At 40.3% G+C, this 26,560-nt stretch overlaps 3 protein-coding genes across 14 annotated transcripts; 1 reads left to right on the top strand and 2 right to left on the bottom strand.

Annotated features, from left to right (window-relative positions):
* Positions 1 to 3,053: 3,053 nt before the first annotated feature.
* CCDC117 (coiled-coil domain containing 117) lies at positions 3,054 to 10,094 on the bottom strand. Of its 2 annotated transcripts, XM_013193605.3 has the most exons (5): positions 9,523 to 10,051; positions 8,764 to 8,814; positions 8,155 to 8,388; positions 6,601 to 6,738; positions 3,054 to 6,080 (listed from the first exon to the last, which is right to left on the bottom strand). In XM_013193605.3, exons 1-5 carry the CDS (start codon positions 9,876 to 9,878, stop codon positions 5,828 to 5,830), a joined length of 1,032 nt encoding a protein of 343 aa, XP_013049059.2. In that variant the 5' UTR covers positions 9,879 to 10,051; the 3' UTR covers positions 3,054 to 5,827. The 2 variants fall into 2 exon arrangements, with proteins under 2 accessions (XP_013049059.2, XP_066834902.1); XM_066978801.1 differs by lacking the exon at positions 6,601 to 6,738 and having other exon boundaries at positions 9,523 to 10,094.
* Positions 10,095 to 10,392: 298 nt separating this feature from the next.
* On the top strand, positions 10,393 to 21,931 carry LOC106043910 (solute carrier family 2, facilitated glucose transporter member 11-like). Of its 9 annotated transcripts, XM_048073772.2 has the most exons (13): positions 10,393 to 10,920; positions 11,570 to 11,703; positions 12,464 to 12,562; positions 13,264 to 13,424; positions 14,417 to 14,541; positions 15,054 to 15,183; positions 16,418 to 16,566; positions 16,739 to 16,926; positions 17,475 to 17,585; positions 17,696 to 17,797; positions 19,320 to 19,395; positions 19,950 to 20,077; positions 21,018 to 21,931. In XM_048073772.2, the coding sequence occupies exons 2-13, from the start codon at positions 11,641 to 11,643 to the stop codon at positions 21,219 to 21,221; spliced, it is 1,536 nt and encodes a 511-aa protein (XP_047929729.1). In that variant the 5' UTR covers positions 10,393 to 10,920; positions 11,570 to 11,640; the 3' UTR covers positions 21,222 to 21,931. The 9 variants fall into 9 exon arrangements, with proteins under 9 accessions (XP_047929729.1, XP_066834898.1, XP_047929730.1 ...); XM_066978797.1 differs by having other exon boundaries at positions 10,393 to 11,703; XM_048073773.2 differs by lacking the exon at positions 11,570 to 11,703 and having other exon boundaries at positions 10,393 to 11,315.
* Positions 20,987 to 26,528, bottom strand: HSCB (HscB mitochondrial iron-sulfur cluster cochaperone). Of its 3 annotated transcripts, none has more exons than XM_048073779.2 (6): positions 26,270 to 26,526; positions 26,104 to 26,200; positions 25,507 to 25,596; positions 24,862 to 25,006; positions 23,953 to 24,000; positions 20,987 to 21,119 (listed from the first exon to the last, which is right to left on the bottom strand). In XM_048073779.2, the coding sequence occupies exons 1-6, from the start codon at positions 26,494 to 26,496 to the stop codon at positions 21,079 to 21,081; spliced, it is 648 nt and encodes a 215-aa protein (XP_047929736.1). In that variant the 5' UTR covers positions 26,497 to 26,526; the 3' UTR covers positions 20,987 to 21,078. The 3 variants fall into 3 exon arrangements, with proteins under 3 accessions (XP_047929736.1, XP_047929735.1, XP_047929737.1); XM_048073778.2 differs by lacking the exon at positions 20,987 to 21,119 and adding an exon at positions 22,525 to 22,692; XM_048073780.2 differs by lacking the exon at positions 20,987 to 21,119 and adding an exon at positions 22,699 to 23,512 and having other exon boundaries at positions 26,270 to 26,528.
* Positions 26,529 to 26,560: the final 32 nt, after the last annotated feature.

The following is a 26,560-nucleotide window of genomic DNA, read 5'->3' on the forward strand; positions in this document are numbered from 1 at the left end:
TAGCACATCAGAGATGTGCAGCCCATCCCGTTTGGTCTTGTGGCCATATATCCTGTTTTCAGACATCTGGCCTTTAAAGGGTAGCACATTGAAGACTAAGCATAGTGATGACATAGCAGTATTTCTGTTCAGTGCTGCATTACTTCCAGGCAGCGTGTGTGTTCTTGTGAGTTTGTTGTCTGAGACATTCAATGTAGACATAGTATTGACTATTCCTGTATGAGGTTTTTAACTATTTTTCTAGGAGTTGATCCTAAATGTAGATTGAAATGTGTTTTTTTTGATAATACGCTATTTTCCTAAAGATAACCCAGGTTATTACAGATTTTTCTCATTCTGGTTTCACTCATGATTCTTACCACTTGAACTGCTTTTTCTGTGCACCTGGAGAGGCTATTGTAGCTAAAATAAGCACTTAAACTGATAGCCATTTTAATAGCTACTGAAAGTAAGGCCTTTGTCGTCCCGTCCCCCCCCCCCCCAAAAAAAAAAGCTATTGGTACAAGAAAACTCAGTACTGATCCCTTTGAGACTTTAAATTGATTTGATTCATTAAACTGGTGGTTTGGAGCAGCATTTTTTGAATGTAGTTTGATGGCTGCACAGGTATGCTTTTTCGGTTTCCTGTAAACTTCAGAGCTTGCCCTAGGGCAGCCAAGCGTCTTTGAAGCAAAAGCTGCTACCACAGCGGGGGGAGGAAGCAGTGATGGTGTAGATCCGGTTTCCCCCCCCTTAATTGAAGCAGCTGCTAATCATCACTTTGAACAAGAATACTGCGATCCTCAGACTCATCCTTGTGCAACTACAGATAAAACTAGACAAAGGGATTAAGAGTGGCTGGGGTGAATGATACTGAGCAGAAAGCTACCTTCGTCTGCTATGCTACAGTGGAAGTTATTCCTGTATTTGGTTACTGCCCTAGCAGGCAGGAGAAACACTTATACCCTATAGCCTGAAACACCTTGATGAAGGCACTGGAGCACTTCACCTGTGCTGTATCTCTTTCCCTCTCATCTGTCTTGCAACAGGGCACTCTGAAAGGCTTGTAGATGTGTCATTTTGCCACCACTCAGCCTTCTTCTAAAACTGCATGCGTGACATAGCACTTCTACCCAACAATCTAGCATAGGTGCCACCTATAACCACTGTCCCGGTCTGTCTCTGGAAAGTTAGACCTATGCTGTTCAGCCAGTGCAGCACTATGTGTGAGCATGTATGGGATGAACTGTAAAGGTCTTGCAAAATGAACAAAGGGAGATAGTCTTCAACATGTACTTCTGAAAATTGCTTCAACTTGGTTACTCTGCAACTTTCCAGGTGTGATTTACCAAGTAAAACAGCAGTAACACTGCTACCCAGAGACATGGATACATATTGCCCATTTTCACTAGTGTATCATTTAACTTACCTCAAAGATGAAAACGTGTTGTGGCTTGAAGAGCAACATTAAGAGCTAAGAAAAATGTGAAGAAAGTTCTCGATGGTCACATTCCCATGATATTTGGAAATGGACTCTGTTTACTGTTTCCACCCAAACCTTGTTAAACACAGCAGACAAAAGAGTTTGAAGTATTATTTGTATCCTTTTGGTGCTTTTTTTTTTTTTTATATCTGCACCCTTTATAGCTGCAGATACTTCATGGCATGCTTTAGCAAGACTTACTGGCAATATAGGCTCCAATACAAGCTGCTAATATTGAGATCACTCTCCCTAATAGCACACATATTTCTTGTTGGGCATCTGGGAGCCAAATAGAATTCAGAAATCCTACTAGCATTCATACTTTTTATTAGACTCGAGTCTTCTTAAGTAATACCAGGGCACCATGAGATTTTTATATAGTATATCAACAGCCACAGATAAAAGTGAGAGAATTTAAATTGGCAGCAGAGGGTCTTCATTTGAGACCTGACAGTAGATGAGAGACGCTAAGTTAAAGTAAACCCAAGCTAAGCTGGGGAAGGAGAGGGAAGAGTAATACATATGTCATGGGACAGATTTCACCTTTGCAGTATGCTTCCTTTACAGGACTGCTTTCTGCTATAACCTCTGTTTTGGAGTGTCTGCTTGCATCACAGCAAGTGTGGATCTAGGCCTAGCAGTTCACGCGTATGTTGTTACGTGCACAGTTGATTAAATATATGATCTGTGATAGAAACCATACAGCTGCCATGGCTCATTGATACAAGACACAAGCTCTGGAACAAATACAAGTTCAGTTCCAAATCCATGCCAAAATATATTCTGCTCATCTTCACAGGGCTGGCTCCATAACCGTGATACAACTCCTGTCTACAATTTCACAGCCACAGCCCCAGGGAAACTTAGACAACTAGGCAAGCTCTACACAATCTTAAATGTGTTTGGTTTTAAACTACTTTTTTTTTGTCTCCTACTCTGCACTGGAGAATTATTTAAGCCTTGACTAAATCCATTGAACTGACTAATTTAAATCCAGTTGAAATTCAATTCATTCACATTAAATCACACATTATTTAACACAGCCTGGAAAACTCAGGTTGTTTTGAATAAATCTGAAGTGCTAGTTTTCTCATTTTGAAAGCAAAGGTAATACTAGTCTAGGTCAAGCAACTTTGTCTTTCAAACTGCTTAAAAAATTATTAAATAGACGTTAAAAAAAAGAGAGCGGTGTTGCCTACCAATAAAGTAATTATAAAAATACTCTGCACTCCAACACTTCTTGATTTTATACAGAAGTGACCAAGCTAGGCACTCTGAAGTAAAATAAAAGATCTGAAAATACAAGCAATAGCAACACCTTTTACCAAAGGTAACTCTTTGTTTTGTCAGACACTTTTGGATCATGACAGATTCACAGTCCTTCTCTGGCAGCTTCAGGTTTATTCTGCCGTACAGTTACTACAGCTCTGCTGAACACAGTGGAGGAAAAGTTACATGCCTTTGGGAACATATGATTAAACTAAAAATCTTTTTAGGTCAAAATACTTTCTTACCTTCCAAGTAAAGGATGGGACATATATTCACAAGTTTTGTTTTCACTTCCATTAAGAATGAAGCACAGCCATCTAAAAATATTTTAGAAAATTTATTGAAAACTCACATACAAAGGGTGATTTGGCCCCAAGAGAAGACAGACCAGAATTAGCTCTTCCATATTTCAAAATAAAGTTTTTTCCTAATACTGCATCACATTTGCTATCCTGCTTGTAAACAGCATTAATAGAAGTATTTTAGGGAAGTCAAAACCAAATAAAACTGTTACAAATAGAAAAGTTTGAGAACACCCAGTAGCTTGTCCTTTCTCACTCTCTCCAGCTGATTGCTAAAGAAAGAATTTTGCTCAGTCCTCCTAGATAACTGATTCCTCCGTAACCCATACTCTTCTCCTCCATCAATTTAAGGATTCAGCCATGTTGTCTCCTAATAATAGCATAAATGAATTATAAAAAAAATAATCTTTTATACCAAAGCAAATTTATTGGACACATTTTTTTTCCCCGTCTCATGGTCTTCGTCAGTAGTCCACCACTATATTCTTGTTTCAGATGTCAGATTAACAGGGCTCAGCGATACTTTATTGACATCAAGGGATTAAAGAGGAAATACACTCTGAAAGCTAACCTTTGATACAAACATAACAGGAAAAAAAAAAAAAGCATGCTTAAAAGCCATCTACGTACATTCGTTCTCCTGCAAATTTGATGGGCAACTTGTCATTCAGTATTTTAAGAGGGAAGAAACTGTGTCTAGATTTGACATATTTAGACTTTCCAAATTTTTCTACACCCTGTGCCATAAGTGTTGCTGAGATGGTTTCATCACTTTTTTTTCTATCCTTTCTTTTCAGCTTATTTAGGATCAGAGCTATCAGCTAAAACAGTCCCAACCTTGAACTTTCACTATAATCCTGCAAGCTTAAAAATGGGTATTTATTTAGAGGCACCACATTTTCTACCTGCAATAACTACAGCCTTCCCCAAACTGCATTGCTTTACTTTATACTCAAGCAATGTAGCATGTTAAAGGCTGTAGATTTTAAGCAAGTTCAGCAGTTTAATAATAAATGAGAAATTTTACACAGTTCATGCAAGAGATTTATAGCAGACTGAAATAAAATTAGACTTCAGAGCAAGAAAGATCTGTGCGCACTCTCCAAAGTTCCAGAATGGATGTTATACACCAGTTTTCAGAATAATACCTATTCAAATGTTGGAATGTTTTTAGTGAAGCTCTGAAATATTTTAGCAAGAGACAGCAAATTTCACACAACCTTCAACAAGAACAGCAAGATATAAACAGGATTTAACAAAGAGATATCTTTCAAAGAAAGCTTCTCTGATCCAAAAGAGAAGAATGACTGCAAAGAGATAAACTTGATTTTAAACTATCAACTATGGGTTAACCATTAAAAAAAAAATCATCAATTAGCTGTGCAAAGGAAGAATAGATTTTCTTATGCAAACAGCTGCAATACTGAGAGGCCAGTGTACTTGGCTCCTTTATGTTAGCAGGATGTCAAATACAGACTAGGATGCTGAGACTCAACAGAACCTATTACTTGGAAAGGGATTTCCTAAGAAAAGCCTCAATTCAGGTATCTCTGGGAAAGGTCTAGGACTTAAGACCAGAAGATAAGATGTCTGCCTTGTTTAAGCATAACAGAAGTAGTGTGCACTGAGAAAAAGTACAAGCAGTAACTCATTGAGGATTCTTAACACTCTAAGCAGGGTACAAAATTCTTTTGGCATACTTCTGTATAAAACTATGTGGCATGATGTTAACAGCATGTTGTAGTTTAGACTGTAAATATAGGTTTCCGCAGGCAAAAGACAAACATCTTTTTTTAGTTTGCCACCAATATCAGCAGTCCCACTTAAAGTTTGGGACTTAGTTGTACATGACGTTCAGCATTTGACTCTCTTTACCCCAGAAAATCAGCTATTATCTGATTTACTTATCTTTATAAAAATTAAAGGATGCCATTTATTTAATGAAAAGTTACACTGTCTTCAACTGACTTTCCAACTCAGTGTATACAAAGAATCACATCACAATGTAAAATGTGAATCAGTTGGCTGAGAACCACTTTTCCCTAGACTTCGCACCATCTGGGGAGGAGGGTCATCAAAAAGCCAAACTATTCACAAGCCAGTGAACCAAAGAGGACTAAAGTTAGTAGATATCTCATAGTATCAAGTTAGTAGCCAGTTTTACTTTCTACAAAGCAAGAGGCTTAAGCTCAGCTATAACATTCCTTCCCTACCACATTACAGAATGCATCATTTCAATACTTGAGTTTCCATCAAGTGCAAACCAGCTGCAGATGAAACAGCCATTGTGTGATAAGCTGTATTTCTGTTGGGACTACTTTTCTGTCTCTGACTAAACTCAAAATTATTTCTTCCTTTCAATACCTTTTTGTGATTTTAATGAAACTAACTGACTAAGCACAGTATATGCACCAGTCTTAGTGGCTCAGTAAGTGAAAAAGCGTGGCTTGAGCCACCATAAGATTCAGTATTTGGATTTTATACCTGATCAAGGACTACTAAGAGGACATTTCACCATTAACAAAGATGGAAAGCTGCTTTCTTGTTCCAAAGGCATTTGGGTTGCTTTCAGTATCAGTAAAAATTAGAATATTTAACAGAGCAATCTTTTTTTTTTTTTTTTTTGGTTTCCTAAAGTTTTGTGTGGCCAACCCATGTTCTTACCATTGTTACTAGGAAAAATAATAACAATAAAACTTCAGATTCACACATCAAACCAGAAGGAAAGAGAGAATCAAAAAAACAGCAACAAAAACCAGCAGAAGTTCACCACTTCCAGTCTACAGTCTGGCATCTACAACTCCATTTCTTCTTCTGCACACCCAGAGATTCCCAAACTAGTATACACATCTGGAGACACGACAGTCTGTTGTGATTCAGGGAATATTTCAGTCTGTGGGTCAAAAGCAGCTCTTGGTGTTAACTGCTTTGCTTGACACCCTTCTGTACTCTGCTGCCTGAAGTTCTTAACAGAAACAGGCTTCAGTTTATCTGTGAGAAATTCAGGAAGAGGTTTCCAAAGCACCAGCTCCATAGAAGGACGGCTCCTAGAAGGGATGGAGTGCCAGTTAAATTAAGGTTCTCCAATCACAACTGCTAAATGCAGAAGACCAGTGATTATCTTCATCCTTTGTGCTAGCCTGGAACTATATTCCAAAATGCATATACCAACTATTAAATTTCCTCTTCCTTAACTAGTTCCATTACTTTTAGTTCTAACCATGCGTTTTCTTTCACGCAAAACTTGAGTATTGTTGGTCACACTTCAGGACCTTCTTCTTTTGGAAACCCGCATATATAAAAATGAGGATATAGTTGTTTGTTCAACATGTTTCATTCTGTACAAATGAGGAGTACAAAACACAGCTTGATGACCACTATAGTTACACTTATTTCTGTTTCACATTAGGATAGTTTTTTCCTATTTTTGACCAGATGAATGGTCTGCTACACAATGTCAGCTGCATCACGCAGTGATTAAGGACATCTCCACAAACATGAGACCAGGACCCTCATTTCATTTGCATGTATTAGCTACATAGCACCATGATTTCCTCCAGAACTTACATAGACTCTATTATTTTCTTTGTCAGGACTTCACCAAAATCCCTCTTCATCCCTTTTTTAAGGGTATCTGACAGGATAAGAGTGGGCAGATTGCTAACATTTCCATCAGCATGAACTTCCTCATCTTCATCAATTATCCTAGGAACGGAGGGGGAAGAGGGAAATAAACACTATTGAGCATACTGTTAACAGGCACATCCACTGCAGTTCTATCTACGTGCACTGCACTGTACAGTGTAGATAGCTGACCTAGGCTGGGTACCAGAAGCAGCGGGGCCATGTTAACATGAGTCTCTCTTGGGCCAATATACCCTAAGAATGACTGTTACCGTAGAAGCCACTTGAGCAGCTATGCCACTTCTGGTACCTAAGCTAGCTTTGTTATCTTTGCATTGTCCAGCAGTGCACAATGCGCACATACACTGAGAGGAAAAAAATAAAATACCACAAATTCACTTCCGGGGAAAGTATACAATTCAGTCATATTACAAGAATGAGTCTCAGTTATGTAGTAACTTCACCAGCTTAATTCTCCAGATGTTAACTTTGAGAGTTGTTGAAAAGCTACTGAATATAGTTCTTAATCTTTAAAGATTTGGCATCAGTGTCTCTGATTCAGAGCATAAAAAGTTAAAGCATTTAGAACAAACTGGAGGCATCTCCTTTGTTTTTGATAAACCTTTTAAAGAAAATTTAGTAGAGTAGCTGGGAAGGAGGGGGAACACTCCTCTGAGAGTTCTAAAGCAGACTTCGTAATGCAGGTATAGCCAGATCACAAAGAAAAAACATTACTTAGATTTACCTATGAGAAATGCATCTCTTCATACGTCGTCAATTGAGTAATCATTTAAAAAAAATCTTTTTTTTTTTTTTTAATTTTGGCTTTTCTAACAACTGTCTGCTGTGGTTTTTTTTTTTAGAGTATTCTGGAATAGTAGCACAACTGCAATCAACTGATATATACACAACATGCTGAAAAATATTTCAAAGGCAAGAATACACAATATGCTTATTAAATGACTGTAAAAGTCTGCCCATAGCCACCCCGTCATCCCAATATCAAGCCACCTCATATTTAACAGCAAGATGAACCTCAGTCTTACTGCATATGTGCAGAGAGAGATCTCTGGTCCATGCTAATCTGTACACTAACAAATTCACATCTGTCCTGAGCATTTAGAAGAATTAATCACAGAACAAGCTGCAATTGGTTGAAAAAAAGCTGAGCTCAAGTCTGACTATATAACGTGAGTTAAAATTTGAGCTCTGGATACTCACAAAAGAGTGTAAGAACCCATTATGGTATATTGATGCTGCATGATGATTTTGAGAGCATATTTATTCAGCATCTCTTGTATCCTCAAGTTCAGATCATAATAGCAGCCCCAACACTGACAAAAACCATAGGTAGCCTACAAAGAAACCACTTGCACACAAAGTTGATCTCAGACTTACAGTAGTGCTACCACACTGCTAGATGCTAGTTTTACCCCTTACTGCCCACCAAAAAAGGGAAAGCTCAGCAAAGCCAGTCTACTCAATCCCTGCATTTACCTGTCCTCAATTTCCTGAAGCTTCCTGCGAGCAACCTCGCATTGCTGTTCCCCCATTGTCTGATCCATTTCTTCACAGGGAATTTCTAACATGGCAGTTTCAGGACGGCTGCCACCATACCGACTTGCTACCTCCCCAGCTGCCTGCTGACCTGCACAGAGAATCCATTCTTCAGTGCTGGGATTCAAAGGGCAATTTTTGGTTCCTGTCAGTCTCTTCTTCTTCACAGGACAACTAGGAAACAAAATAAGTTTACAATTGACAAAAGAGAAACGTGGTGGTCTACACAAAAACGTGTTATAGAAAGTAATGTGCATTTCACCAGATTTGACAAACTATGGAAATACAACCTCCACAAAACAACTAAGACAACATTGCTCTTATTAAAACGTGGGTACCCGTGCAAGAAAAATCAGTGCTACTCAGTTAATTAGGTAGCTGAAATAGATTTGGGATCGCTCATGTGCAATTCAGGGGAAGAGTTCCAAATTGAAACAATGGAAGATGATCCTTTCCTACGTATCCTGTAGATGAGATGTGCTCAAATCTTTATGGAAAATAAAAAGGAAATTAAGATTTCTCAGGCTACAAAGGACAAATTTAATTTACCCTTCTGCCTCTTCTTCTAGCTTATGCTTCTTTCCACCTCGAACAGTGACACTGTAAAACAGAGAGAAATGGTTATTGGCTTGTAATTATATCTTCCAACAACATAGATTTTCAAGCAATATTTTCCTCCCTTTTCAAACTTCATGCACAGCTTGAACAGCGGCAAGAGCAACAGTTGCCACATGTCACCAGTTGTGAAGGGAGTGGAAGGTCTGGACAAAAAGGACCAGCTTTTGTTCCAAAGAAAATGAAAGAAGTCTGTAATTGCTCAGTTCTCTGAGCAGAATGCCTGATAATCTCTCCGTTATGTTATTTCTTTTTTCTCCAAGGGGCAAGAACAATTTTTGCTAAAATTCAAATGCTTCAAAACTAGCATGAGAACCAACTTCAGGCTCCAATACAGTGATAATAAACTCAAATTAAATGTGACCAAAGAACAATATATGACAGAATAAGACTTTATACTAGTATTTTGTGTTCACGTATTAGAAACAGTGAGTTAAAAGTACAAGAACTTAAAGCATGTCAAGATCTAGGTAAAACTGATCACGTTTCTTTCTTTTTCGAAGGTTCCTTCGTCCTTCACCAACAAATTTAAAGGCAGTAGGAGAAGCAGTGCAGTTCTAACGTACAAACCATACAATACTGGAAAAAAACAAATTCGAACCTCTCTTGGAAAGACAGGTTATTTCACGAGGCCAATAGAACTGAGAAACATTTTCCCTTCCCCGTTCCAGCAGTAACGACGTTCGTACTCACTGGCTGTGACTCTGCTGCTGGTGTAAGCCTCGCGGGCGTGCCGCGTTTGTGAAGGAACCCACCGGAGCGACGGTCAGGCTCTCGTTGTAACTCCCAAGCGCAGCTAAAGCGGCAACGTCAAAGCTGCTCTGCAAACGCGCGCCGGAGGAGCCGCAGCCGTCGGCGCCGTCGTTCCTGTTCCCCGCCAGCATCACGGCGGGGGGCTGGAGGTACCCGCGGCCGGCAGCCCCGGGCTGCGAACCGTCCCGCGCGACTCCCGGCAGGCCGTGGCGGTCAGGGGCCGCGGCCAGAGCCTGGGGGAACTCCAGCGCGGGCCCCGCAGGGATGCCCTGGCAGGATCTGCCCAGAGCCGCCATCGCCTCCCGCCCAGGATAAAGAGGACGTCAGCCCCGCCGGGCCGCGAGGGGCCGGCCCGGCACCGGTGCCGCCGCAGGGCAAGCGGCTCCCCTCAGGCGGGCCCAGGGCCGGCGCCAGCTCCCGCCCCGCGAGAGCCGCGCGGAGCTCGGGCCCGCGGCCGCCCCCGCTGCTCGCGCCGCCCGGCCCGGCCCGGCCCGGAGCGCTCCCGCGCAGACCCGCGCCGAACGGGGCCGGACGGGGCCGGACGCGGGCGGGCGCCGGCAGCGGGGCGATCGCTGCGGCAGTGCGGGCGAGCCGGCCCAGCGGCACTGCAGGCAGGCCGCGGCCGTGGGGCGCCGCACCGCAGCAGCAGGGAAGAGCCCGAGCTCGTCCGCCCGCGCCGCGCCGTGCTCACCGCCGGGCCGGGCCGGGCCGGGCCGGGCCGCGCCGCTCTCGGGGTCGGACGGCACCGCCACAGCCCGAGCCCTTTCCAGGCCTTTCGCCCCGCTCGGGGAAGGCCAGCGCGGCACTATGGGAGCCGTAGTCCTGGGCGGCGGCCGCGCGGCACTATGGGAGCCGTAGTCCTGGGCGGCGGCCGCGCGGCACTATGGGAGCCGTAGTCCTGGGCGGCGGCCGCGCGGCACTATGGGAGCCGTAGTCCTGGGCGGCGGCCGCGCGGCACTATGGGAGCCGTAGTCCTGGGCGGCGGCCGCGGGGCGTGAGGTGCGGGGCGGCGCTGTGCCGTTGTGCCGTGGGGCAGCGGGGCAGCGCGGCGGCCGCCCGCGTCCCGCCGCTGCTGGGATGGGGGCGTGCGGGAGGCGCCCTCCGTGCCCGGCAGCGGTACAGCCCCGGCCTCTCGAGGGGACGTGGAGACAGAGCCGCTTTTGTTCGCGGACTGCAGCCGGAACCGCCGGGCCGGGCGGGCCTCCCCGGCAGCAGCCAAATCCCAGTCAGATGAGGGGCTCAGCCGGCGGCTTTTCGCCAGCTCCGTGGTCTGCGGTTTCGGGGAAGAAGCTGGGGCTCTAGCTGTGAGCAGCAGGAGGTATGACGCGGAGGCACAAGGTAACTGCCTGTCGTTTTCCTTAGTAGCTGAGGTCTGTAGCTAACTGGTGACTGAAGGGTATGTTTTCTGCTCCGATGTAAATGAAGAAAATGGTATGAAATGTCTTACTGGGGAAACTTGCTGTTGTGAGCTACTTAACTGCTGTCGTGGCTTCGTAACACTTAATGGACGCTGGACGTTTCCATCCTAAGAAAGTCGTGACCTGTTGAGAAGAATCCCATTGGCTAGAGGTGGACCCAAAATTCTTTGTTTTCATACAACAACAGCTTCATCTCTTTGGCACCTTTTGTTCCTGTAGCGTAGTTTACTAAAAGTTTGCAAAGGAAATCTAATTCAGCCCATGGTAAGAATGGAGTACCAGCCCCTACTGAGAGGGTCTAGCATGAGCAGCAAGGTAAGCAGAACGTTCGTGGCCTCTGAGGATGGATCCTGCAGAAAGTTTTTAGCTTTAACAGTGATTCATGATTGTGACGTTTCCTTATTTTCACATTTATTTTTAGGTCATAATTAGGTTTGTAAAGTTTTGTATTGTCCTTAGACTGCAATCCGTGTCATAAAATGGAAGCTGTAAAAGCATGTTTTCTGATTCTTATGTTCTTATACTGAATGTTAAACTGTTTTTTGTTTGTGACATATTTCTAAAATGAGGTGGAAGTGATAAGGCTGTTATCCATGCTCTAAGAAATCTGGGCTCAAACTCCAGTGTGACACAACCTGTGATGGCTAATGAGCAGACTGTTTTGGACAGGAAGAAAAATGGAGGTGTCAAAAAACCATATGATGTATGTTAATGATTCTGGGCTTGTGTCTCTCTCTCCCCCCCAGTGCTGTCTTCTCACTGTTTTAATGCTTACAATACAATGATATAGTAGGAATACTTTCTTGTAATTGTAAAATATAAATAATTTTTAATTATTCATCTGAGTAGAGCTTGAAGTTGTTCACAAAAAGTTTTAACCAGCTGTTTAGCAGATCAGGAACCTGAGGTGCAGGGAAGTGAAGTGGCTTGTTCAGGTCCAATGAGTCAATGGCAGAGTTAGGAATTAAATCCCTATGTTGCTGTTAAAACTATGTCAGTGCTACTGTGTTTTTGTAGCTCTCGGTCAGGATGATGTTATTTCTTGTTTTTTTTCAAGACACAGAAGTTGTGAGTTCAATTCTCATATGGAGTTATTGTGTCTTTTACACCAAACACACAGTCCTAAAATTCTTTCGTAAAAACCAGACACCATGAGCAGCATGGTGTGTGCAAAAAGCATTCACGCAGTTCATAACTGTTACAGTTATGAAGCGGTTGTGTATCCTACAGTTAGTCTGAAAACTTGTTGTGACTCTGAAGAATGCTAGTGATCATGGCCAAAGTCAGCGTGAAATGTTTTTCCTACTACGGATATTTGAGAGCTTATGTCATTTTCTAACCAAATACTTTCACTGCCTGAAAAAATATGTGGTTACATCACCGATTTTTGTCCTGGGTATTATATGCATGTGAGCTCAAGGGCCTATCTCTTTTCATACCCGACATTCTCTCTTGTTCTCTAGTTTCCCAGCTGGACCTTATTTCTGGCTGTTTGCGCTGTGGGAATTGGAGGGACCTTTCAGTATGGATATAATGTTTCCATTATCAATGCACCCACCCAGGTAAAATATTGTCTGTTTTGCAGTAATAGAGGTATCCTGTCTAACTGGACTAAGAGGACAAATACCCTTTGACTCTGTTGGCACTGGGATCCAAAGCAGTATGAAAGATTCCTGCTGATTTCCAGAAGGGTTTCGTGTGAATTTGTGAATACCTCTTATCCGAGGTATTCTGTGTCAGACAAAAGTGCCAAAAATCCCATATAAATAGCTCTGTTAAAATCTGCTTTAGAAGGATGAACAGAATAAATAAGACAAATAAGTAACATTTTCTGGTTACACCTGTGACTAATGTAGGCCAGAATACTCAGGGTAGTTACAGCAGTCCATCACAAAGTAGCTTACTGAGAAAGGCCACCTTAGAGAGGCAAAAATGTTGCATCTGTAGTGTCTGAGTATCCATCACAGTTATTTTCACCCACTTGTTGTGAAATATGTAATATGCCAGAAATACAGGGAGAGTCCGGGAAGGAAGTTTGTTCATCTGCGAAGTCTTTGTTTGCTGACTAAGAACAGGAGCCTCTGAGTACAGATATGTGTCAGTTCAAGAGTTTCTAAAGGCAAATTTTAGGATACCAAACATGTACAATGACTGTTTAAAAGTTTTGACACGTGAATACTGTAAGAAAGGAAGAAGAAAATTAGAGTTGCAGAAGGGCATACATAGAATGCTATACTTACATCATCATTCCTTTCTGCTACAGCATATTCACAGGTTCTTAAATGAAACCTGGATTAGTCGTTATCGCATGGAATTAAGTCCAGATTTGTTGACTTTTCTTTGGTCTGTCATTGCTTCTATATTTTCACTTGGAGGTCTGTGTGGAGCCCTTATTGGAGGCAGCATGGCAATTCGGCTAGGCAGGTGAGTTATATAGGCAGGCAGACACAGAGCATGTTTTCTTTTCCTACCTTTTCACTGGGATGTAAAGGAAATCAATTGGAAGTGGGAGTGGGAAACAATGTACATTAGGTGACTATAAATGTTTTTCACTTCAAAGAGCTTTCTAGCAGAGTTTTACATTTTGTTCCAACGTGACTTAAAAGATGAGCCAGAATTAAAGCTTTCCAGTCCAGTCTTTCCATTACATTTATTGAAATCTCAGCAAGAGTATGGAAATACTGTATGAAAACACAGGTCCCACATGCACACGTTTGATAGTAAGGACATGCTGTGAACTCTGTAACGTTTCATAAACATTCCATATAGATGCAGCATGAATGGACAAAACCACACTCCTACCTTGTCAGGCATTTCTGTCTTGTGTTATCACAGAATCACAGAATTGCAGGGGTTGGAAGGGACCTCCCGAGATCATCGGGTCCAACCCCCCTGCCAGAGCAGGCTGCCCAGGGAGGCGTCCGGACGGGCCTTGAATATCTCCAGAGAAGGAGACTCCACAACTGCCCTGGGCAGCCTGTCCCAGTGCTCCGTCACCCTCACCGTGAAGAAGTTCTTTCGCATGTTGGTGCAGAACTTCCTGGGCTCCATTTTGTGGCCATTGCCCCTTGTCCTGTCCCCACTGAAAAGAGGTTGGCCAAATCCCACTGTCTCCTACACTTAAGATACTTGTAAACATTAATAAGATTCCCTCTCAGTCTTCTCTTCTTAAGGCTGAACAGGCACAGGTCTCTCAGCCTTTCCTCATAAGGAAAATTATGTTTATAAACTTAATAAGGATATAGGTTATTCTTATGTTTAGACTTCATTTTTAATTATGAGTAAATAGTTGTATCAGATTTCCAGTGAATAGCATGTTTCATCATTACAAAGCCCATTTTTTCCCTATTGCCAAAAGGTAAAATATTTTTAAAAACCTGTTATTGCTAATTTCTGTATTGTTTTTTCCTCTTCAGGAAAGGAGCTCTTTTGATGAATAATATTATTGCAATACTGGCTGCCGTTTTAATGGGGATCAGTTTTCCTACTGGTTTGTTTGAGTTACTGATTGTTGGAAGATTTTTGATTGGGATAAATTCGGGTAAATGATTTCCTATTCCTACTTTCAATAAACTACAGTGAATAATAACTTATTGTTACTGGTGATTCTTTAAGTATTATGATACATCTTTGTACACTGCTTTGTAGATATGATGATAAAAATGTTCTGTTGTTTAATATGGAATCTGAAGGCAGGTAAATTCATAGAGAAATAAAAATAAGTCCAATTTTCTGCACGTTTTGGTTCAGTTACTCTTTTCAAAGCAAACTCTAGAGACTAAAAAGACTCTAGTCCTGTAATACTGACCTACTGTGATACGACGGGTTTGTAAAGGCATGGAGAACCATCTTTGGTGTGGTTGTAATAAGCTAGAATAAAAAGTGTTTCATTAATGACTTCTCAGTATTATTCAATAAACAGACTATTGTAAAGGAACAAAATGTTCTTGAGCACAGAAATCCAGGGTATGTACTGCATAGCATATGCTTTGTGGAAAAAAACAACAAAGGTACAATCTCTTAATAGGAAAATGTTTCTCCATTTACTTGCAGGTATTGGGATCTGTGTGCAACCTCTGTATATTGGGGAGGTTGCCCCAAAACATCTTAGAGGTGGCATGGCCATGGGTAGTTCCATCTTTCTGACTGGGGGGATTCTGACAGGACAAATAATTGGTTTGAGGTTAGAATTTTTTTTTCTACTGTGCATTACTCATATTTAAATAACTGCAATTCCCTGCAGCTCCCTGCAAAACACTCATCGTAGCATTAGTGAATGACTTCATACAGAACATCCACCTGTAGGAAGATAACTGCTTTTATCTCCTCAGGGAATAATTCTCTGTGTAGGTGAGTCGAAACAGAACAGCACCAGTTAAACAAGCACATTTATGCCAAGTTCATATTTCTGCAGTTTCTTGCTGGTGACAAGGAAGTATAAAATAATTCGTAGAACAGGACTTGAGAACAAGTCCTTGAGAACAAGTTGAGGGCCTCTTAATTTTTGTATTGTAGCACAACTGCTATTTTTGTCCCTTGTGAGATCAGATGAGGTTGCTAGGGACTTTATCCAGTTGGTTCTTGAAAAATTCCAGGAATATAGACTACATAACCTCAAGATGAAAAGCCTCTTTCATGAAGTCTGCTAGTAACTTCCCCCTGCCCTAAGAGCTAGTACGCTGAGTAACAGCTACATTCTTATATTATCTGCATTCTTATTTTTTCTCTCCTCTCTGTCCCTCTACCAAAGCCCTTAAACTTTGTCCTTTTGTTCTTGTCCCTTTGTCTTTTGCCCTTTTGTCTTTATTGCCACCTTCTAAATTAACTGATTTTGCTGGATACTTTAGGTTTGAATAAAGTAGAATATAAACTTTAGACTGCATAACCTAAGGTCAATATTTAAAATGCAGTAAACTTTCTATTTTAACAAGTTCATATTGCCCACAACACGTCATCCTGCAGATTTTAACTGTATCAATTTTAATGATTCCTTTCTATGTAAATACACTTTCTCATTCGATCAACTTTGAATAGGAAGTGGGATCAGATGACCTTCTGTGTTCCCTTCTATGGCAAATTATTGTATGATTTTTCAAAAGCAGATGGAAGTGTTGGTTCCGACGTTAAAGTGAAGTCCTTAAGTTCTTACTTTGCTGTATCACTAGAAAACGCTGCCACAAGAAATCTGAAACTAATGCTTGGAACCAACACAGCAATAAGCAGTAGTAAAGCAGTGTTGCTTTTTTATTCCCAAGTGAAACCTGATTTCAGAGTGGGTGGAAAATACTTTCTGAACCTCCTTCTGTTGAGGTTCACAAGACATAGGTAACTGGTTACAGGGAACAAACATCTTGCTTTCAGTAGTCTTCTGAACAGCTAATTACCTTTTTTTCCTTCTTTTTCCACACCTCTTCCAGGGAATTATTAGGTGGAGAAATGTATTGGCCTCTTTTGCTATCCAGCAGCTCTTTTCCAGCGTTTGCCCAACTTTTATTCCTGCCATGGTTTCCTGAAAGTCCCAGATATCTCCTTATTGACAGAGGTGATGAGCTGAGCTGTGCCAAAGGTAACTTACAGCGTAGATAATTTCTCTGCATCTTCAAAAGGGTACAATGAGTATACTGGGTTCCAGATTTTCCTCCTTTTCTTCTTCTTATCAACACAGCACAGTTACATTGCCTACTACCTTTTGGCTTTTTTTTTAAATTTATTTTTTATGTATTTTTTTATTTTTTTAGCTTTGAAGCGATTTCATGGCTCTTTGCAGTATCAAAGGGAGATGGAAGACATACAGCAGGAATGTTTTGCCTTAGATGGGGAGAAACCCAGGAAGCCCTGGCAACTATTCACTGATCGTGGTGTGAGATGGCAGCTCATTACTGTGATTGTCATGACTATGGGCCAGCAGCTCAGTGGGATAAATGCTGTAAGATTTCATACTTAAAAGCAACTTAAGTAATTATTTAACTTCCATTTATTTTTCAGCCTTTTCTTAAAATGAGGATCCCACGTAGAGAATCTCAGAGAAATGGGATGAGAAGGAACACCTGTCTTATTCATGTTTATTAAATTGAAACACATTTTTGTTCTTTTTTGTTTTTTTTTTTTCATTTCCATGTTTTTGGTATGTAAATTGCTTTGAAGAATGACCTTAATTTTTGTGTTTACATCTTTATTCTTCTGAAAAAAGTAAATAAAGGTAGATTAGCTTATCCCATGATATGTAGCTTAAGAATGATGAAACATTATATTTAGTAAGTTGAATAATTATATTTACTTTTATGATAGCAATATATTTACCTAGATGCTAATTTAACAGGTTCTTCTTGCTGTTTAGATCATATTAAAAAGTCACAATATAAAATATATTCAGGAGTATGTTAGTATGAACTTGACCTTGTCTCCAACTGACAATTTGTCTATTGGGAATGCTCAATTCTTTTATTCCTTTTTCTTTTCTTCCTCCTTTTGTAGATTTATTTCTATGCAACTTACATTTTTGAACAAGCTGGGATCTCAGCAGAAAAAATCCCATATGTGACACTTGGCACTGGAGCTTGTGAATGTCTCACAGCCCTCACCTGTGTATGTACCAATTTCTTCTACCTTCTAGCATAAAGAATAACAATGCTTGAAGAACAACTTTGGTAAATATGAGCTCGGTATAGTAATAAAATATTATGTCTTACCCATAGGGTTTACTGATCGACTACGTGGGAAGAAGATATCTTATCATCGGGGGATACCTCCTTATGATCCTTTGGAGCATTGTTTTAACATTCTCTCTGACTTACCAGGTGTAAAGAAGGACTCATTTATATTACATGATATAACTATAAGTGAGTGAAAATCTGTGATACTCAAAAGAAGCTGGTACATGAGAGCTGCACAGATTTAGGCATCAGTGTAAAAAAATCACAATTGAAAGATTTGATTGATTCTCCCGCTGTATTTCCGTAAAATAAGAGAAAGCTCTCAGATAAGATTTGATCCTGTACTTGTTTTAAAATTGAAATTGAGTTTAATGCTGAGGAGAGAAAAAAAAAAGCAGTGACAAAACAGTGTTTATTCTATCTTTTAAAGTAATTTTAGGATGGAATACTAGATAGTGATGATATTAAGCATCAGAGTCCACTTCACTTACTAGTAAATCAAAATAAAAATATTGTAAGGATGTTGAAATTCAAAAGATGCTTAAATCCATTAAATGTAAATTCACGAAAACAGTGTAAACTCAAGATATTCATAGTACCTTAAATTAACCATATGAAGACAACCTCCTGCCTCACGTTTTGATGTGGTATAAAGAGATGCATTGTTAATTGTTCTATATACTATATCAGCTCAAATAAGGTAGTCCCACAAATCTCCTGAAATTAATGTTTAGAGGAAATCTGTCTTGTGCAGACCATACTGTACTATGTATTTACCACGCAATGTTAAGGGCCCCATTGTTACCTTTAGGTAATCCAAGCAAGGTGATGCAGGTGTAGCAAGCAACTCAATTCACTCAGTATTTGGTTGCCTGATAAATCCTTATCTGACAAAGGGAGAATTAAAGAGCTACAGTCCTTTCTCTGTCTACCCCCTCAATTTCAGGATCTGCCTTTAAACAGGAAAATCTTGCGCAGTCACATTTCAGGTCTGATGAGGGACAGTACGGTTAAGGGCTGCACAGACTGGCAAGCAGGCCACAGAAGAAGCATCTATGTAATTTCCGAGGTTGGAGTAAATTAAGCTGCTACGCCAGGCAAAAGAAAAAAAAAAAAGGTCAGGTTGTAGTCAGAGGCCTAGATTTAATCGTTTTATTCTAGCTTTTGTAAATTTCTGGGTTTGCTTTTGAATAATGACATTTCAAGCTTAGGTTTGGACTATCTAACACACCTAGTTTCATATGCATGTATTTAGTAATCCTAACATTTCTTTACTGCGTTGTTGAACTTATGTATACATGTGATGAGAAAAATCTGTTTATGCTATGAAAGAGCTTAGTAATGATCCTATGGGTTAGCAAATCATTATAAAAACCAGAGTAAACACTGACAAAATGTTGAACTAGTAACAATATATAATAGTGACTTTTTATATTTGTGTACATTTTTAGTCTTAGAGGACTAATTATAAATCTCGACAGAAGTACTAGACACAATTGAAATGAACAATACTGACTTTCTCTGAAGCAGTACAAGTGCCTTAAGCAACCATGAATGACTTGGTCTTAGCTGAAATAAAATAGCTAAGAGATATGTAACTGTTAAGCTCAATTTTTAAACTGGATTATCAAAATTTAAACTAAAACTTCATTTTTTTCTGTTCCAGGAACTCTACTCATGGGTGCCTTATGTGAGCATGACATCTATATTTGCCTTCATACTGAGCTTTGGGTTGGGACCAGGTATCACACAGTAAAGAATGTTTTAAAGTGCTGAACCGTGTCTTGGAGGGTGGAGGGAGGAATGTCTGCAGCTCTGCTGTGTAAGCCAAGCAGTAGCTCTTTACTGTATGGCTGCTGATGCTCTCTGGTTAAGGAATGCAAGTGAGGCAGTCTTATCAAAATGGTATAGTTTCAGTCTATATAGCCTGAAACTGAGGCTTACAGTGCATTCTTGTCAGGGCCAGCTACACATGAGACAGGAGTCTTCGTTCTGGCCATAAATTCAGTCAAGTCATACAGGAAGCAAGGGAAAAAAAATGTTATGCTTTTTAAAGGAATTCTTGCTCCTTGGCAGTCGTGCTGAAAAAGGACTAATTCTTAGAAGAATGCTTACTATGTGGGCAGTAGATTCAGAAAGGTGCTGTTAAGAATACTATATTTTATTTTTAATAATAGAATGGGATCAACTAGTGGCATATTGAAAACCAACTCAATTTTTCTGGCATCAGAAGTACCCTGTACAGAAGTACCATTTACAATAACCCATTCTGTTTCTGAAACTCATTCCCCCCCAGGTGGCATAACAAATACCCTGACAGCTGAATTATTTATACAGTCTTCACGTCCTGCTGCTTACATGATAGGAGGGACTATTAGTTGGATTAGTTTCTTCACAATCGGAATGCTCTTTCCCTTTATAGTGGTAAGTTTGCATAACACATTTTCCTAATTGCCTAACCTCCCACTATCTCCTCTCTCAGGTTCCATCAAACTGCTTTTTCTTATACAATAACACCTAAACATAAGATAAATACAAACCCTCATCTGAGCCTAACTAGATTCAGTCTCTCTTAAAGGTATTGTTTTATTTTTGTTTGTTAATATCTAAAATTGTTAAGTTAAAAAAAAAAAATGCATGAGAGGTTTGGATTAAGAAACAAAAAACAGAAGGTATCAAAACCAGAAAAATTTAAGCAGATACTGAGATTCAAATAAAACATTTCTTGATAGTTCCCTGTGGTTTTATGTTGGAGTAGAAATAGTACTTGGGGCTAATGGTTTGTATCTTCTTTGAGAGCCCACTAAACTTACATACAGAGAATTCTGTGATCAGAAAAATTGTTAGGAAAAAAAGATATAGACTTTTATTTCTAGACTAACATTTCGGTTTAGCACTTAAGAGCAAAACATGCATGAAGAGCATGCAGCAGAGTATCTATATCAACTGGATAATCTTTTCTTCTTGGTAGAACTCTGCTTCTGAACAAGAGGTATTTATTTTTCATACACGGCACTACAAATTTTCATTCATAAAAAATGTTATGAACCTAAAATATCAGCTAAATGTTACCAACTTAAAATATCTAAATTCATGAATTTTTTATTTTAGCAAATGCTGACTTGCCATTACATTATACACGATTCATATCATGTATGGTTTGATTTTATTAAAAATAATGTTATTTCACACTAATTCTGTGCATGCATTAACACATGCGTGTTTAAACAGTGTATATGGAATATGTATACGTATATATATATATATATGGAATAATGGAAACAAAGCATTTTGTTTTCCACCCCCCCCCCCCCCCGTCGTACTTGAAATATGTTGCAATCAAATAAATACGATTTATTTTCAGAAAGGACTGAAGCAGTATTGTTTTCTGGTGTTCTTACTGGAGTGCTCCTTAGTTGCTGCTTTCATCTTCCTCGTAATTCCTGAGACAAAAAACAAGTCTTTTCTGGAAATCAAAAAGGAATTTCACAAGCTTAATTTTGGAGGAAAAAACAAAGAAAAGGAAACAGAACTTTATGAAAGAAGACAACTCCATGATGAATTTTAAATCTGTGTAATTCCACAGCTGTTATAAAACTACTTCAATGAGAATTATGAATGCTGTCCTCTGAATTAGCGATGCAATGCGATGAACAAGTAGTTTATTACTTCCTCCTGTATATTTAGAGGAAGCTTAATTAAAAGGCGAGTTAATCTTCTGAAATGCTGTAAAAACAGATACTGATGAAGCGCTATTAAAACATTATATACGAAGAGTCAATGTTTAGTTACAACTTGATGTTGTAAGAAATGCTGGTGGAGGTTGATAAATGAATTCCACTCCTCCTGCCTCCAGCAGACTTTGTCAGACAGGCAATACAAATCAGTAGCTCTTCTTTTATTTCTAATACCCCTCCTCAGATTCAGTTATCAAGCATATGTTAATGCTTTACTGAATAAAGCATACCTAGTATTCTGAGGCATTAAAACCCAAACATGAACTTCTGTGAAACCGATATTTGAAGAATTCTAGTCAATTTATTAACTTGAGGTATTTAGTTGCTGTTTTTCATTTAAATAATTTCTTTGAAAGATTTAAGGAGATTCCTCCTCTAGTCCTATTGCTGTAAGCGTAAAAAGACACAGGCATTCTATAGCAAAGAAGTAAAGGCAGGACAGCACCTATGTGAATTTTTCTTATATTATCTTAAGTAGTAATGATGTTTATTACAAAGGTTTGTTTCTTAAAGGGTAATAATAAAAGTTTCTGGCACTTGAGTGGGTTTTTTTTGTCCCGTTCCCCCCCCCCCCCCCCCCCCCCCCCCCAACATAGGGGGAAAATTCAACATTTTAAGCTGTGCAACAGGGTAAAACCTCTTCTAATTTTTGAAGGTCATTTCCTGGCAGATTAAGTTCAACAACACAAAAAGCACAAAGTAAAAAAGAGGACAGATGAGTTAAATATATATATATATTTTTCACCTTTGAAGATTTTTCCAAGATGGTTGGATAGAACACATACAATGAGACTAAGAAAAGAGCTTGACGGGCCTGCTGAATGAGCTTTCTGTTTAATCTTCATTATTTCATGACGGACTTTTCCTCAACTTAAAATAAACTCTTCACATTTTAATAATCGAAAGAAGTCTTAATTGCATACTGTGTTTATGTGTGTCTCTCTGAAAATCATTTCTATACCTGTAACTCTGCTAGGACAGTAGTGTTAACTTACTCAATTACAGCTTTTCTGGCTGTAAACATTTCCTGCTTCCATCTTTACTTAAATAAGTGCTACAGTAAGCACTGAATTTCTTCTGTCTTCCTTCTCTCAGAATTAAAACTTTTAAGAAAAATGTAGGAGGCAAACACCATTTTTCTGATTTTTGGTTACTAAATCAGATGTTTAATTGAAAATAACGTTAACTCTTAATGGTAAAGGAGGCAGTATCAGGAAGGCATCTTCTTGTTCTTTAGTTTATCCTCTAAGTTTGCAAAATATTTCATTTTGGCTAGAAGCTTCTTAGCTTCTTGAAGATCATCTGAAATGAAATAAAAAATTACTAATTTACAGAGGGAGGACTGAGTTTTCATTTTCAAAATGGATCTCAAGATTTCATTGACAGCAATTGTATCAGAACTAAGAACTGCAAAAGCTGTGAGAACCCCTATACTATTAAAAACATGGTGTCTGTTATTTCCATCTTCGAAGGTTTTGGAACACCTTAATTGAGATGTTCCACAAAACATGTAAGAATATACAACTGAGAAAGAAAATGTGACTTTTCTGTAAAGCGGCTATAGTATTGATGTAGCCACTGAGGAATTTTAAGTATATAGACCATACAGACGTTTCAGGAATGGGGGAATGTATATAATTAGACCAACTACCATCACTGACACATGCAAGATTCATAGCACTCTGATACAGACAAGGGCAATTCCAAACTGATATTGAAACAATTGTTCCTTAACTGAACAAGTAATTGGAGGGGAAAGATGGTTTATCACCTCCTGACAAGGATAGATAAAGTCCTTAAATCTCACAGTACAAAGAATGGCCTATTATGAAGTTATAATTCTTCATGTGCAGGCCTAGCTGCTGCTACTTTTCATTTGATATTTTACGATTGCAGCACACACTACATAAACCAACAGTACAAGAACTCTGAGACCTAGGAGAGAAATAAGAAGACTTCTTCCCAGTGTAAAAATCTTGTCTGAAATGATTCAAGCTCCTGCCCATTAATTGGTTGTGGAATAAAGTTACATTGATCATTGCGCAGGAAGGCCCTAATACTAAATGGGGCATCGCATCTTGTCTTGCTATACGGCTTCACTGCTAGGCAGCCTGGACTTCCACTGCAAAGAAAAGCATCGACTATTTTGTTGACAGCTTCAAGTCCGCAGAACAAGATCTCCCCAAATTCAAGTTTGAAATGTCAAATAGGCCATAAATTTGAATGAGAAAAGAGTCTGTCCTTCCCAGTATTAGGAAAAACAAACAAACAAAAATTCTTAACGAACGTGCTCTTGTTTAAAGTGATCATTTTGACGTGACTCGAATTAACTGAGACTAAAAAAGAAAAAAAGAGTTCAAATACAAATGTGAGGTCCTGAGTTTCCTGAATCAAAAGAAAGGTCACGCTTAGAAGTATATATTTTAAATATCCAACAGGAACAATTGTTTATACAGTATTACTGTTCCGTAGTTCAGAAAATGTTTGCAAAAGGCGAACATGGCGTTTCTTAAGCATTTATAACATATAGATAGCGACTAAATACTTGATTAAAATAGCTACCTCTTTCAAAAGCTGTGGTCACCTCTTTGGTCAATTCTTCTCGTTTCACTGTAAAACAAATTATTTTATTCAGATTTTGTCACATGCTCAGTATATTTAATACCAACGCATTCTGACTGTGGTGGGAAACAATTACTAGTATCATAGTCTTTTAGGAGACAAGAGGGCTTCCCATATTATTGCTGTCAATTATTTTTATTATCATTTCAAACATACTCCTTTATTTAGACAGGTTTACAGACAGCAATGCCTCACTCAATGTGTTCACTAGCTTCCCAGAAATCTACCTACTATTAAATTGCTTCTTTTCTACTTAGTTTTTATTCTAGTTATTACTTTTGGCATGCTCTTGTTATTGCAAAGAATTAAACATACCAAGAAACTCAATGTTTTGGTTATCATCAACAATATAAACAAGAAAGTTGCTTGTATAAAGACAATAATCACTTAATATAATTTTTGCTAAGTTGAAGAAGATGAAAGTAATAAAGTGCCTGAATAAATTAAGAAATTATTTAATGTGTTCAGTCAGGTATTTTAATAAACTTTATTTTGAGTGGTTCTTTCCTTTCGAGCAATCTACTTGCCCTGATCTGGTGGAGGTTGAATGAGAAGTTTCTTTTTATAGTCAATATATATACCTATTTTGTCATCAGAATAGGTACTGTTATTTAGATTTTCCTGTGCCAGATTTGATTTTAAGTGGCATAAATTGGTAAAGACAACATTTTTATTTGGGGAAAAATAAAAGCTCTTGCAGCAAGTCAGTTCAAGACTTAATAGAATTTAATGATAGTGGTACTAAAATAAACAAACTGAATAAGTTAAGAAATCTTCAGACACTTCCATATTACACAAGATACGGGATTATAAATTCATTCTGTACAAAACCATCAGATCTCAACCCACCTTTAATTAAAGTTTCAGTTTCTTCAAGGATATCCTCATTTTTAGACTCTGCTAATTTCTCATTGATTTCCATTATTTCCATGAGAAACTCTGAATCAGCATCACAGTCTGTCTCTTGTGCTGGTTCTACTCCATTCAGCTCCAGCTGGTGGAGAAAAGGGGAATTTAGAAACACATTCTCACATTTATTTCAGCGTGAAAGATTTTCTTGAATATTAAGTCTTTTAGTAAGGCTTGCTCAGATTCTTATCTGATAAATTTCTGTTTTTTAAGCTTATTCCATGAAATCTTCACAAAGCTGGGGCAGTCTTACAATTAACTCCATAGGTGCTCCATAAAAATCAGCAGTTAACTAAATCAGGAAAATATAACAAAGACTGCCAAAGGCCAAAGCAGGTAACAAATAACCACGAAGCAGGAAATAGAGGTTATAATAATCACTAATACGTTAAACAAAATAGCGGGAAGGATGATTAGCTTTTACACAAGCTTCTTTTAAATCCATGGTAATCCTGTTTCTTCTTCAGGGGAACACAAATTAGCATGTGAACGATGGTATCACAGGAATTTTATAAGATTGATTCGTTGCATTACCATTATGACTAGTTACAGGTGCATTGATAAAACACGTAACGGACTCCTTACTAGATAGAGGCCGCGGCTGAGAGGATTCAGGAGGGTTTGATAGGCCTTGTTAACCAAGGAAGAGTGTTGCTCTGAGTAGTGCTGTTCCTCCTGCAAATGGAAGGTAAATAACACTTGTTAACAAATTAGTAAGAAATGGCAAAATAGATTACCCTTTGTTGCCTGCATAGAAACAATGCTCCCACAACAACAAATGCACGTAAAATAGAAAGTTGATTTTTAACGGAAATAAAAAGAATGGGGAGAGAACTATCTAGAGCTGTAAGCTTCGTCACGTCACGTAATGAAGATCACAAGAACCTCAGCAGCGCCTTCTCACCGCCCTCCGCAACATGTCCGTTGGCAGAAGCCTCTTCTAAGTTCCATGGGAACCAAACCTGGAAGTCCCCAAGCACAAGGCTGGGAGGGCCTCCACGCGTTCCGTTTTGCCGCGCAGCCGCCTCGTCACCCCGGCAGCGGCGGCCCCGGCCCCTTCCCGCGGCGCCCGGCGAGCCGTGCCGCCAGGCCCCGGCGCGGCGCCGAGAGGGGGCCGGGCGCGGGGGCTGAGGGCGGCCGGCGCTGAGGCGGGCGACGCGGCGCGGCCCGCCGGGCACTCACCGGCGGCCTCTGGCCGAAGCGGTCAGGGTGAAGGGCGCGCTGCAGGCTCCGAAAGCGCCGCTGCAGCCGCTGCACGTCGAGGCGGAAGGAGCGGTCACTGCGGGCGACAGAAGGCGGCGTGAGGCCCGCGGCCGGCCGCGCCCCCGGCCGCCCCGCCGGCACTCACCAGTCCATGAGGCGGAAGAGGTCGGGACGAGGCCCCGGCGGCTGCAGGGCCCGGCAGCCGGGGCAGAAGTGAGGCAGTCCCTCGGCGCTGGGGAGGGCGCCGCCGCAGCTCCAACACCGCGGGGCCGGGGGAGAGGCCGGCCCGACGCAGCGAGGCCGCAGGGCCGCCTCGGAAACGCGGAGCGCCCACCGCGCCCCGCCGAGGTGCTGCCGCAGCGCCGCCTGCATCCCTGCGGACTACGGCTCCCGGCGGCCCCGCGCGCCCGGCCGGGCCCCCATTGGCCCAGTTCGT

The sequence above is a fragment of the Anser cygnoides genome, chromosome 17, assembly GCF_040182565.1.
Source record: "Anser cygnoides isolate HZ-2024a breed goose chromosome 17, Taihu_goose_T2T_genome, whole genome shotgun sequence".
NCBI classification, from domain to species: Eukaryota; Metazoa; Chordata; class Aves; order Anseriformes; family Anatidae; genus Anser; species Anser cygnoides.

What these genes read in the sequence shown, in the direction of transcription:
- LOC106043910 (XM_066978797.1), top strand. Translation starts at nt 11,641, where the DNA reads ATGGCTAATGAGCAGACTGTTTTGGACAGGAAGAAAAATGGAGGTGTC. An exon ending in TTTGATTGGGATAAATTCGG is followed by an intron (nt 14,542 to 15,053) that starts GTAAATGATTTC and finishes ATTTACTTGCAG; the next exon opens with GTATTGGGATCTGTGTGCAA. An exon ending in CATTCTCTCTGACTTACCAG is followed by an intron (nt 17,798 to 19,319) that starts GTGTAAAGAAGG and finishes TTTCTGTTCCAG; the next exon opens with GAACTCTACTCATGGGTGCC.
- HSCB (XM_048073778.2), bottom strand. Translation starts at nt 26,496, where the DNA reads ATGCAGGCGGCGCTGCGGCAGCACCTCGGCGGGGCGCGGTGGGCGCTC. An exon ending in GCTTCGGCCAGAGGCCGCCG is followed by an intron (nt 25,597 to 26,103) that starts GTGAGTGCCCGG and finishes TTCCATTTGCAG; the next exon opens with GAGGAACAGCACTACTCAGA. An exon ending in GACCACAGCTTTTGAAAGAG is followed by an intron (nt 22,693 to 23,952) that starts GTAGCTATTTTA and finishes ATTTCATTTCAG; the next exon opens with ATGATCTTCAAGAAGCTAAG.
- CCDC117 (XM_013193605.3), bottom strand. Translation starts at nt 9,878, where the DNA reads ATGGCGGCTCTGGGCAGATCCTGCCAGGGCATCCCTGCGGGGCCCGCG. An exon ending in CTTCAGGAAATTGAGGACAG is followed by an intron (nt 6,739 to 8,154) that starts GTAAATGCAGGG and finishes CTCCGTTCCTAG; the next exon opens with GATAATTGATGAAGATGAGG. An exon ending in AAGAAAATAATAGAGTCTAT is followed by an intron (nt 6,081 to 6,600) that starts GTAAGTTCTGGA and finishes CATCCCTTCTAG; the next exon opens with GAGCCGTCCTTCTATGGAGC.